A 12,630-nucleotide genomic window follows, 5' to 3' on the forward strand; every position below is an offset into this window, starting at 1 on the left:
TAATTACATTGCGGATTATTTATATTACAACCAATTCGGTTGACCGATCAAATACCGCAATGTTACAAAACTCTCATGCGAGTTCTGGCATCGTGTAAATGAGCCATAATAGACACTTTAGCTTAACGATTCTACGTCGACATTTCGTTAGCGCGATGTAGCCCTCGCGCCACCCGAATCAGCGACATCTAGCGAACGATTAGGTCAATAATACTCACTTCCCGGCAGTGTACAGCGTATACCCATGATGGCCAGCCTTCAACGCGTCAGGCGAGTCTTGTAGGGACGCAGGCGGCGTTGCGGGCCATAGGGCTCCGCTCCATAGGAGCGGGTGCTCCAAAGGCCACTCAATTACTTACTAGTTTCAATCTTTAATTAAAGGATACACTAGTGTAATCTTCCCAAAGTTCCAAATAAGACATACAAACAACCACTCACTCAGTGCTTAAGGATTCCACGTCAACATTTCGTTAGCGCGATGTAGCCCTCGCGCCACCCGAATCAGTGACATCTAGCGGACGATTAGGTCAATAATACTTACTTCCCGGCAGTGTACAGCGTATCGCCATGATGGCCAGCCTTCAACGCGTGCGGCGCGTCCTGCAGGGCGGCCGGCGGCGCCGCGGGCCGCAGGGCGCCGCTCCACAGCCGCAGCGTGGCGTCGCGGCCGCACGAGGCCACCAGCGCGCCCGTGTCGGCCTCCACGCCCACCACGGCCACGCCGGTCACCCAGCCTTTGTGCGCGTTCATCACGGTCTGGGAACAGAAAAGGTTGATCATTTCAGATAGGTATATCTTATAATAGTGGCTGTGAGAATTGTAGTTTCACGAAAATCGGTTGAAAAATGAGACCAGGGCATAAGAAAGCATTTTTTCCCAAGCTGAAATGGAGACTCGCTTTGGCTTCGAGCTCCCTCTATCAAGAAGGCGAGAATCAGTAGTTTAGTCAAGCTGTCAACAGGTTACTTACGTGTGTGAGCGTGTTGTCAGTGAGACTCCATCGTTTGAGGCTGGAGTCGCGAGACGCGCTGAACAGGGCGGAGCCCGAGAGCGCTAGGGCTTGCACGCCGTCGTAATGTGGCGGCTCTAGTAGACGTCGGTTACATGCCTCCCAGCCTCCTGAGCGATTAAATAAGAAACAAATTAATAAAATGTCCAACCTTTTCTTCTCCTGTTTCTAAAACATAAATATTGAAAGTTTTTTTACTTTTAGGAGATCAAATTTTCGCCCCAACGTTTCTCTAATTTGTCACATGACGGCATAATAAATTTTATGTTGTTTTATCCCGCTTCTACAACCTGCGTTTTTATATAGAAATAACATATCTATCTATGTATCGAGCATAAAAAATATCAATATTATATAATTTAACGAAGAGAAATGTTCATAAACAGTTTAGTTAAAATTTCAACTGTTTTTCTAAAAACAACGAAAAACGCCATGAGTCTCTTTCTAACTATGTATAGTTGTTATACAACATACCTGTGTCTTGCGGACACATATCCAAGGTCCGCACATAGTGGTCCTTAGAGCCGGTCGCTACTAGGTCCCCGGCAGGCGCTCGGCCTAGCGCTAAGCACATAACGGCGGCCGCGTGACCGCTCCAGAGTTTGCACACGCACTCCATCCTGCAAAGAAAAAACATCACTCCAAATGCTGAAAGGTGGACGCGATTGATTTAGAAGCTGTTATATTTTGAGTATAATAAAAAGAAAAGGTTGTTTATAGGCTTTTGGACTTACATGCGCAGATCCCACAATCGAAGCTTATCACCAGCGGCTGTATAAAGACGTCGAGGTGATGCTAGACCAAGAGCGGTGATGGCCACCTCGCCCGCTACTCCTCTCGCTGCTGGCACTGCTCCTACTGCTCCTGATGACCTGTTTTATTAATGATTTGTGTTAATGAGAGCTCTGAACGTATACTAAGATATACAATTATACTTGTACATAGAAATTCAAATACAGGAATTCAAGTCAATAAATTAAATAAGATCCTTAGGTTACGCATTTAAGTTAAAAAGTTGACAAAATAGCTCGACAATATGTTTATTTATTTTCAACTGCTTGAAATGCAATGGCTACTAATGTCGCATATAGGTTTCTAATATATAGTAACACTCCAAGAGCTAACTTTACCTGAAAAATAGCTGCGTTTTCATTACAATGTGACAATAACCTCATATTTTAGTACATTTAGTACACCGCTCTCAGCCTCTGACCCCGCCGCCGCACCAGCCGCGCCAGGATTTCACGCTGCAGCGAAGATCCTAGCCACAGATTGTCCGACCTGGCAACGTTGACTCAGTGGCTACATATCACATGACTCACCACAGCGTATGCACAGGAGTCCGTGTCCTGGTGTCAAATAGTCTTACGGCGGCACCGGCCGCCCCTAGCACAAGCCGCGAGTCACCTCCGCTCTCAGCCCCGGCTGCTAGAGCACTGACGCCGCCGCCGCACCAGCCGCGCCAGGATTCCACGCCGCAGCGTAGATCCCAGCCGCGGATTGTGCGATCTGGCAATATTGCATTAATGTCAAACTTAAGCCATCATTTTCTCTTAGGTTCGGATGCACAAACTAATCACCGCTAAGACGTTCCCTATTTCTTTGTACGTATAAACAATTTCATAGTTCTGCTGACTGACCTTGATCAGTCCGTCAATTACTGTTGGCGCAACTGGTTCTTACTTTTTCTACAATCAACAACTTTTTGTCTCTACTAGCTGTTCGTAAAACAGCAAATCTTACACTTCTTTCACACTTATATGAATGACATTTCACACAAAAAATCAGAATCAGACGTCAATAAGGTCTATTTCAAATTATTTACTAACAATGAATAGCTTTCGATTAAAAATGAAACACGGCAAATATAAGTATAACACATACCAACGCCTCCGCTGTACAGAATATCCGGCGCCACAGCCAACGACAGCGCGGCGCCCGCGTGGCCCTCCGCTATGTGCGTGCATTGTAACCATGCGCCAGTACCACCACTGACCCGCTGTGAAAAATGGGATGTTAAAAAATTATAGGACACAAATTGACTTAGTCCCACGGTAAGCTCAAGAAGGCTTTTGTTGTGGGACCTAGGCTATGAGGCCACACATGGCACATGGCAGTCGCAGAAATAGTCACGTGTTAAATTTACAGAATGTCATATCATCCCAACAGTCCGAAATTCACGAATTTGCAATTTAAATAATAATAAAAATTCCGGCTTATGCGAAAATGTTAATTAGATTTTTCTCTAAAATAAATAGAAAATGCCAAGGGTTTCTTCTATATTTAATTTTAAAATATTTGCAATGAATGGGACGATATATTGATTTAAACTTGATTGTAGCCATAGCAACACACGAGATTGATGCTAGAAGATTAATAAAAGCGAAAGATGCAGAGGTTTATGGACAAAAAATACTTATCAAAATCGGGCTTGCGTCAATACAACTCGTTGTTGTTGAAACTTGTTGCAAAAAACGTCGTCGTCTATACGAACTGAACAAGGGTGGTATTCAACGCCTACTTTAGGCGCGATCTCCCTGACTGTCCCCATCGGAGCTTCATTTGACGCCGGTGCCAGTCACAGAAACACGTTGTCGTATCGTGCCCGTCTCACAGCAGCAAGCGGCGCGAGCAACTTATATCTCACCACTGTTATACCTGTACTAATTGAGTATGGAAATAAATACGAGTGGTTTTCGATGCTCACCTTAGGCGCGATTTCCTTGACTGTTCCCATCGGAGCTTCATTTGACGCCGGAGCAAGCCGCAGGAACACGTCGTCGTCTCGTGCTCGCCTCGCAGCGCCGGGCGACGCGGGCGGTGTGTCGCCGCTCGCCTCTCTGTGTTAGTCGAAGCGTTAGGGAAGCAAGCAAAATGGGGTATGTAAACATGAACACGGGCTTAAAGGGATCTACAGAAAAACGTATGATCTGCTCACCGTTTTATGGTCATGTCTCATCTGATTCTAAGTATAGTATTCAATAAGTTGTTTAGTCTGTAGATCTCTTTATTCTTAGGAATGCAGTATTTGTATTACTAAGCCTTTACAGTATGATATTTTTGACAACCAAAATTAGAAGCATAGATAACATATATGAAGTTTACTTAAAGGACAAAAGTCGAAGAATACGAGTAACTTCAATAATAACGATTGTGGCGAAATATGTAAATAATTGATTAACCGTATATTATATCTAATGTATGGGATGTAGATGTATAAACCCTGCTTCGATGATGTATCAAATGTCATTATTATACCCAAGGAATGAAACTGAAATTATTACGAATTGATTATATGCCAAATATGATTTAATTTATTCTGAAGTAATAAGTGTTTTATGGACCTAAGCCGTAAATCTGACAAGTTTATTAAAACATGGGAATGAACACCAAAACATTACAGGTATGACATTATGTAGCTATGTTGGTAACAAAAGCAACACACATGATATGATTTCACAAAAAAAAACATAAATGACTTACCCCCGGACTAATTCTACGTGATTATAATATAGGCGAAAACTACAATGAGTATAATGTTTTGTTAACTTATGATATACTCATAGAATTAGAAACGTCTTATTTATTTAACAAAATATACCTAATTAATACACATATTATCCAAGTAAGAAATATACGCGCTACGCTATGTGCATGAAAACAATCTAAGAACTGAATTTCTCAATTATAATACAAAAATTGTGCTATTTAAACACAAACTGTGAATTACAACTCTTTAAAATGTACACAAATTCCAAGTATCCAAATATCGCCTCTCAGTCTATAACATTAAGGTACAAAACCAAGCATGCAAGGGTGCGCCATGCGATATGCAAACAAAAACAAGCTTACTTCAACTGTTTATTAATGTCTATATATATACATACCTACTACAGTTATAGTACACATAGCTCCCTCTTTAAAGCTAGGGTTACATTGTGACGTTACATACTTCTATAAAGTCAGCTATATACCACAACGATTGTGCAGTAAATTTGCACAGTTTTGCGTCGTTCTGTATAGATGATCGACCGATTAGTTGCAAGTTTTACGACAATTTAGCAACGATTTGCCTTACACACGTTCACAAGACTACGCAAAAGAACTACACAGTTAAATCTATACGATTCCGTACGATAAATCGTTGTGGAGGTTGTGGTGTGTAGCTAGCTTAAATTTCCAATACAATCTACGCCATCGACTTTATCTAACAAGTATATGTAAGAAGAGAAGACGACAGTTTAACATTAGTCAAATAACTTTCACGACGTATCGTGAAACTTACGATAGATAATCGTGTTTATCAAAATAAATAATGAGTATTGAAACAAAAATGTATTTCGAAACAAAAAAAAGAATAGCCATTGCGTTGCTACTAAATGAATCAAGCTAAGATAAATAGGTTTCTCAAGGACCTCAATAATAATGTTAGCTTAGTTAGCTAATTCTTATGTTAAATCATTATAATTCGAGTGAGTTTTTTGTACAATCTTGTCATTATCGATCTCAATTAAATATATTAGAACTTTTAAGTAAACGATATATGGACATGATTTAATATGAAATTTAAAAAAAAATGTAATTATTATTTACACTAGATAATTATCTAATTGTCACCTAAAAAAGTTTTACAGCGAAAATAATTGAAAAGTTAAAGCTTTTAGTACTTAATTCTAGCAGGCGTAGATGGCAATTGGCTATTAAACTATATTAAAACAAAGAAAATGCAATATTTACGCTTCAAGCTATACAATTCTCATTTGGGTTGATTAGTAAGACTAATATTAACATATCTGCAAGTTACGTTGCCTGCACACGACACTGGTTCCCATATTATTTTGGGTAATAAAAACTTACCCTACCTGTAGCCTACTTCGAAAGGCGAAAGATAAGCAAATCACCCTCATATATGGGTAAAAAGGATGGAGATAAGAATTGTATATTTATTATGACACAGACAGTGTCATGTACAACATGCCGTTGTATGCGTGGCCTCTTCTTACGGTGCCTTATGTCCCAGTCTTTACTAATTGTTTTTAGAAACCTAAATTACCTTTATTCTTTTTTTAAACTAGTAAAAATTGTTATAATCTATTTTATACTATACAAACCCCTCTCCCCCATACTAGTAAAAAGATGAAAAAATTACTTTGTACCTTGAAAAGATATTTGAGTCAAAATATTTTTTATTATACCCACCCACCATTTATTATAAATTATAATATGTGGACCCTACACTACGTATTAGCCCCCTTATTCATAAACGTCGACTAAAGTTGACAAGCCGCTAATAATCGTTTGTCCCTTTCCATCATACCAATGCGTCGGAAAGGGACAAACGATTATTAGCGGCTTGTCGACTTTAGTAGGTAAATAATCACGGACTAGTTGAGTGGTTAAGCGAATACTTTTACACCAAATGGACATAAGTGTGCAAGCAACGTCAAGCAGCGCGGTTAACATATATGTACATTTTGCTACGTGCGTCCTCTGTGCCGGTCCTCAGTCCTCCACTATGTTCAGGTCGGTCAGCAGGCTGCAAGCAAGCACACGCTTGAGCCCCGGCCCACTTCACCCAGTTTACCCGACCACCACGGTAACATACGATCGTGCGTTCAAAGTATGTTGGGTATATTTATATACACAATATATTTTTATAAATATAGAAGAAAACTTAGAAACTTAGACCGTCTGTTTCTTAAATTGTTGATCGCACGATCGTGATATTTTGTATTGTAACCCAAACCACGGTTCAAGCGAAAGTGCTGAGGTATTTGACATGCGAAAACAGACCAATAATTACTCTCGAAAAAAAAACGTTCTCATAATTCAGTTAAATTATTTATAATAAATACAGAATAGAAAATCTTCTAAAGTTTATTCCTTCGAATCTAAAACTACGTGTATTCTTATAATTCGGCAGTTTTCGTTGTTGTTAGGGTATACCTAAACACTTTTCTACTTTAAGAGTAAAATATATTTTTACAGTACATATGGGGCTACTTTATAGCACTAGTGCGAGAAGTAGCATATTATGTTACTGTGTCGAACATTTAAAGGGCCATATGTACTGTAAAACGTTGTACGATACATGTGCGAATAGGTAATTCGCAACTCGTGTCGATTTAAAACACTCCCTTCGGTCGTGTTTTAATTTATCGCCACTCGTTTCGAATTTCCTATTTTTCGCACTCGTATCGTAATGTACTATTTTACTTCTAGCATCTTTTTCGACTACCTTGAGCGGCTTAGAAAAGTGTAATCCTTAAGTGCATATGAACACTATTCGCCAGTTATGTATTCATGTCATTCGTTTTTGCAACATTTAAAACATTACCTCCTAAGTGGGGCAATCGTCGAGCAACACCGGGAAGGGAGTCGGCATTCGCCCTGTTTCCCCTCTGCGGAAGTACATGCCCAACTGGGCATAGCGCGGTGCGTGTTGTGACTCGTCCGTACACAAAAAGAGATCGAGGTGTGCAAGATATGTCGTTGAGGTGTGTCATATTCCATGTATCTGTGTCGTCATTGCAGATTGGATTTTGTATGTGGTGAGTGAGAAGTGCGAATATGTGCACGTTTCCCCCCGCAAAAAATGGCAGAATCATTTGTACGGGAAGATATCGCTTGGGCTCCTCCCTTCCGACGTGTCGGAAGCCGGTGTTGCTCGAAGGGGACAATTTATTTCAGCCTTTAGGAGAGGGAATATATTTCCCAGCAGATTTTGAACTTGATTTCAAAGTGATAGGGTTCAATTTTGCATAATTTCTGACACCCTTAAGACTTATAAACGTGTTAAGTTTGTACACATCACTTTATTTAATTTGGAAGTTTTTATGTTATTTTATTTCTACTTAAAATTACGAGCAGATTCAAATAGAAGAAAAAAGATGCATCAATTCCGTTACCATTTTTCGTAGACTTTGCATGACGGTTACGGAATGGAAAGAACAAAAATGTAGATATGGATATTTTAAGACATTAAAAAAAAAATTGGATCGAAAGAGCTCGAAATTTTGACTAGAAATAACATAAGAATAAACAAATAAAGAAATTGTGTACAACTTTAAATGAAATGGCTCAAATCCTTTCTATTCCAGGTGAGAAATATCTTTCTAACTGTCGACTGTAATACCCAGAAGTACATTCCAATAATAACGCTTCAGTAGGGCTACGATGGTCAGTTTTTATCATCTGTCATCATGCCTGTCACTTTCTTACTATTATGTAAGTGCGAAAGTGACGCATGACATGACAAGTGATAAAAATGCAACCATAATACCGCCGCTGACGACTGTTTTGCATAGATTTACGTATCTATGTATTATTTGCAGCTAAAGCTATTTTATTGATATATTAATGCTCATAAGTAACATACGAGTAATAAATAAATAAATATTATAGGACATTATTACACAAATTGACTAAGTCCCACAGTAAGCTCAATAAGGCTTGTGTTGAGGGTACTTAGACAACGATATATATAATATATAAATATTTATAAATACTTAAATACATAGAAAACACCCATGACTCAGGAACAAATATCCATGCTCATCACACGAATAAATGCCCTTACCAGGATTTGAACCCGGGGCCATCGGCTTCGTAGGCAGGGTCACTACCCACTAGGCCAGACCGGTCGTCAAAGTAATATGTATTATCCTGCAGTAAATATGATAAAAGAAATGTTAATGTTTTAAAAATTCTTGACATAAAAACATAACAGGCATATGTAGAAATAGACAACCATACTACATTACATAGCACATATACCCAAGCAGTGTACCATGCACACAGGTTCCAAGACTAACATGCATACTATATAGGTACACATTATATACAAACTTGGTAACTTCCGCAGTAAAAACAGGTAATTAAGACCTGTTATTCGTGGTTCGTGTCATCCACGATGACGCGCAGATTTGTCAAATCTAACCTTTAAGGCTCGCGTCTTCGTGAATGACACGTACGGTCACGTCTGAAAATATCGATGCGAAGAAGGTGCCAAAAATATGTATACACGACTCGATTGCCTATATATTAATGTAATGTATACATATTTTTGGCACATTTTTCGTATCGAAAAACGTCAGAAAGTCGTCGTTTACTCGTAATGTCAGAAAGTGAATGTTATACTCAAAATTTGTCAAATTGTTTATTATGCGGTAGCAAGATTGTCAAGTTAAGGTCTCACAATAGGGAGTATTACGCGAAACTCTGCGTAGGGGGCGCCACTACCACAATCCATCACAATCTGAGGGTCTACCGCGAAACACGAAAATCGGAATTTCGTTATCTAACCTCTCTATCACTCTTGCATATTCGAGCGATGAAGAGGCAGATAACACAATTTCGCGTTTCCCGGTAGGCCCATTGTAAACAAACCGCCTTGATGCATCAATGTCATATTTTATTATCTGTGAAAACTTGTCAAAAATACAGTTTAAGGCACAGTATGTATAAGGTGTGAAAGGTCTGGCGTCACAACATTGCAGTAATACTCCTTATTTAGTTATGTTACGTCAGATTATACTACAAAACTTCGACCGTAAAAACACGTTTTTTTTTGTCTCTTTATTTGCTTCTTGTGTTGTATTTTGTTATTTTATTTGTATTATTAAAACAAGTACAATACTATAATATCGTTTTAAATTCTTTACACAAAGTACTTAAAAAATCTGCAAAAATTACCAAGCAATATATAAAATAGCAATATATTTCAAGCCCTATTCGCACTTTGCCCAACATTGTAACTTGCAACAGCAAAACACGTAATTTAACAATAGTAGACTTTATTCCTTTGCAATAAGGTTTAAGAATGGTCAGGCGTTGACAATGGTACTGAATGTTTGGCGTGGCAGTTGGCAAAGTGGATATAGTTTTATTTTATGAATTGTACATTTCGTAGCACAATTTTTAGAGAACTGCAAAAAGAAACAAAATTGACATCATATATAGAGTTAGACTAAGCTAAGTTAGCAGCGATTTCGATAGCCCAGACTATGCAAGGGTTATTTAAACGAGATAATTTCATAGAAGCTTAAAATAACACTTTCACAGCGTAGGCTATCAACCGTATGCCAAGTTAGCTTAGTCTAACTCTAATAAAATGCGTAATTTCTATACGTTCATCGTCCAATAGACAAAATAATAGTAAAACTAAAAAATATATTTTTGCTGCATTGCTGAGATATGCTATCTGTAGTAAATGAATTGTCAAACATAAGCGCTTGACGACCTCGTTTAAGTGTACGGGGCCTTACTGTGCCACCTAAGCAGCTGTCAAATTAGAAGACACAATATTTTGTTCTACTTTATGCGTCGTATGATATGAACGAATTAAAATAATAAATAAAAACCACACAGCGAATAAAAACAGATACTGCAGTTCCATAACAAAACTGTGCTACGAAGGTTACAATAAAAAATACGATACGTACAATGACGCCGGCTTGGCCAAGCTGTGCTGTCTCCTGATTGGCCGAGGGCTCTCAGGAGGCGGGGCCCTGCGTGATGTGAGCGGCGATGCGATTGGCTGCAGTCCTCTGGAAACGTGCGTGACGTCACAGATGTGGACAGAGAACATTTTATTCGAAAGTGGAACGTATACGCTTGAAATTGTGGTCTTATTTTAAACACTGTGTATCATGTACTAACAAATATTTTAGAAGAATACTAGGACGATTATGCCTGTGTGTGTAATCTTGGACAACACCATTGTCATATACTACGTGGCTTGAAAATATACACAAAAGACAGAAGTGAACACATTGAGATTTCAGCCCTAAATCTATTGACATGAAGATACAGTTTACCTTAAACTGGCACGCTTGGGCCGCGAGTCACTTGCAGTAGTTTCAGTGGTATCGCTGTGTGAAATTTTATTCAATTATTATGATACTTTTCCTTAACATTGATATTGATTTAACAAATTCTATAGCACTGAAAAAAAAAAAACTGTACAAAAAGCGAACTTAATACCAGAGGACATTCTCTACCTGCCATCCCTCGGGTCAAACGAGTATTATACATTTTATGACTTTTTTACAAAAACAATGGTTTTATAAAACTTTCGTTCAATGTATATGTGCTGACGTTGAATATTCGACTCTACAGTCGTACATATAAGATTAATTTTCAATTGTTTTAAACAGCCTTGAACAATAGGTATCCTACTGAGTACTGAGCCTTACAACTCGATCAATGTGGTCATTGTGATATTCTAAACTTGACTTTACAGACCTACAAATAAGGTGCAACTTACCCTAATCTGCTTGATACATTAGGAAAGTAGCTAACGCGTATGGTCTAGAAGTATATGACGTTTAATAATTGACTCTATTTTCGTGCTAATAAGGTGTTATTTACGTTAAGCTGCCCGGAGCACTGGATACGAGACTGAGCCTTGTACGTTGATCAATGATAGTATTATGACGAAATAAACTCGTTTCTAAACAGCTATAAATAAGGTGTAATTTACATTTAATTGCCAGGCCCACCATGTGGTTTGGGCTTGAGTGACATTAAATATTCAACCTTATAGTACTAAACATACGGTGTAATTTACCTCAAGCTACCCATCGTACTGGGTACGCAACTAAGCGGTACTTATGGGCTTGGGTGACACAGGCTCGTATAATGATTGTGTCATGATGTCTTCTGTGTTGTCACTGCCGTACATGCCCAGATCTAGTATTTGTATATTCAACTCTATATTAGAACACATGAGGTGTTATTTACCTTGAGCAGCGCACTGAATATACAACTGGCCCTCATAGCTCGATCGAAGAATATATTGTGACGTTTTAATCTCAACTTTACAGAGCTATACACAAGGTGTAATTTACCTTAAGCTGCCTAGCACACTAAGGACGCGACTTGGCTTTGGGGAGACGGGTTCGTATAATGATTGTGTCATGACGTCGGCTTCTGTGTTTTCGCTGCAATACACGCCTAGGTCTAGTACGGTATAATCAACTCTATAGTAGTATACATAAGGTGTAATTTACCTTAAGCTGCCCGGCGCACTGGGCACGCGACTAAGAGGTATTGGCTTTGGGGAGACAGGTTCGTATAATGATTGTGTCATGACGTCGACTTCCGTGTTTTCGCTGCCATACACGCCAAGGTCTCGAAGTCGCACGGATCCTCGACGGACTCTGTTATAAAAAGGAATAATTTTAATTTGTTTCCGATTCTACATTGCATTAGTAGTTTATACATTCGTGGTATAATAGAGAGCTTTTCAATCGAGTACTGTGTTGTGTGTAACGAAGCTTGCCGAGTTGCCTAAGTAAGGTACGAGATTGAAAATCTTGATTATATTACTATTGTATACAATAGTTTTTCTACGAGCCATCTAAAATAATACTTCTTTTACTATAAAACCTAAATAATTAATGAAAATTGGTAAGAATCTCAGTAAGCAAAAATGTTCTATTAAAGACATAAACGCGCGAAGTCCGCCGCCCGCCTGTTTAGTCTTTTCTATGGGAGCGCGGTGGCACATGATTGATATTTTTTTAAATCGTTAAATACAGCGTTGCTTTTTTTTTAAATCAATAAAGCAACAATCATGTTCAGACAAAGGGCTTTATAATTAAAAAAAAAAACTACAG

At 38.7% G+C, this 12,630-nt stretch overlaps 1 protein-coding gene across 1 annotated transcript in view; it reads right to left on the bottom strand.

Annotated features, from left to right (window-relative positions):
• The window catches only part of LOC133519325 (kinesin-like protein KIF21A), a 128,283-nt gene that overhangs the window by 10,946 nt on the left and 104,707 nt on the right, over positions 1-12,630 (bottom strand). The window contains exons 20-28 of the mRNA XM_061853365.1: positions 12,022-12,171; positions 10,453-10,557; positions 3,717-3,849; positions 2,894-3,008; positions 2,332-2,518; positions 1,744-1,881; positions 1,484-1,629; positions 971-1,119; positions 542-756 (exon numbers count right to left, since the gene is read on the bottom strand). Of these exons, the coding sequence (XP_061709349.1) occupies positions 542-756; positions 971-1,119; positions 1,484-1,629; positions 1,744-1,881; positions 2,332-2,518; positions 2,894-3,008; positions 3,717-3,849; positions 10,453-10,557; positions 12,022-12,171 (1,338 nt within the window). The remainder of the gene's footprint in view (positions 1-541; positions 757-970; positions 1,120-1,483; positions 1,630-1,743; positions 1,882-2,331; positions 2,519-2,893; positions 3,009-3,716; positions 3,850-10,452; positions 10,558-12,021; positions 12,172-12,630) is intronic.

The sequence above is a fragment of the Cydia pomonella genome, chromosome 6, assembly GCF_033807575.1.
Source record: "Cydia pomonella isolate Wapato2018A chromosome 6, ilCydPomo1, whole genome shotgun sequence".
Taxonomy (NCBI): Eukaryota; Metazoa; Arthropoda; class Insecta; order Lepidoptera; family Tortricidae; genus Cydia; species Cydia pomonella.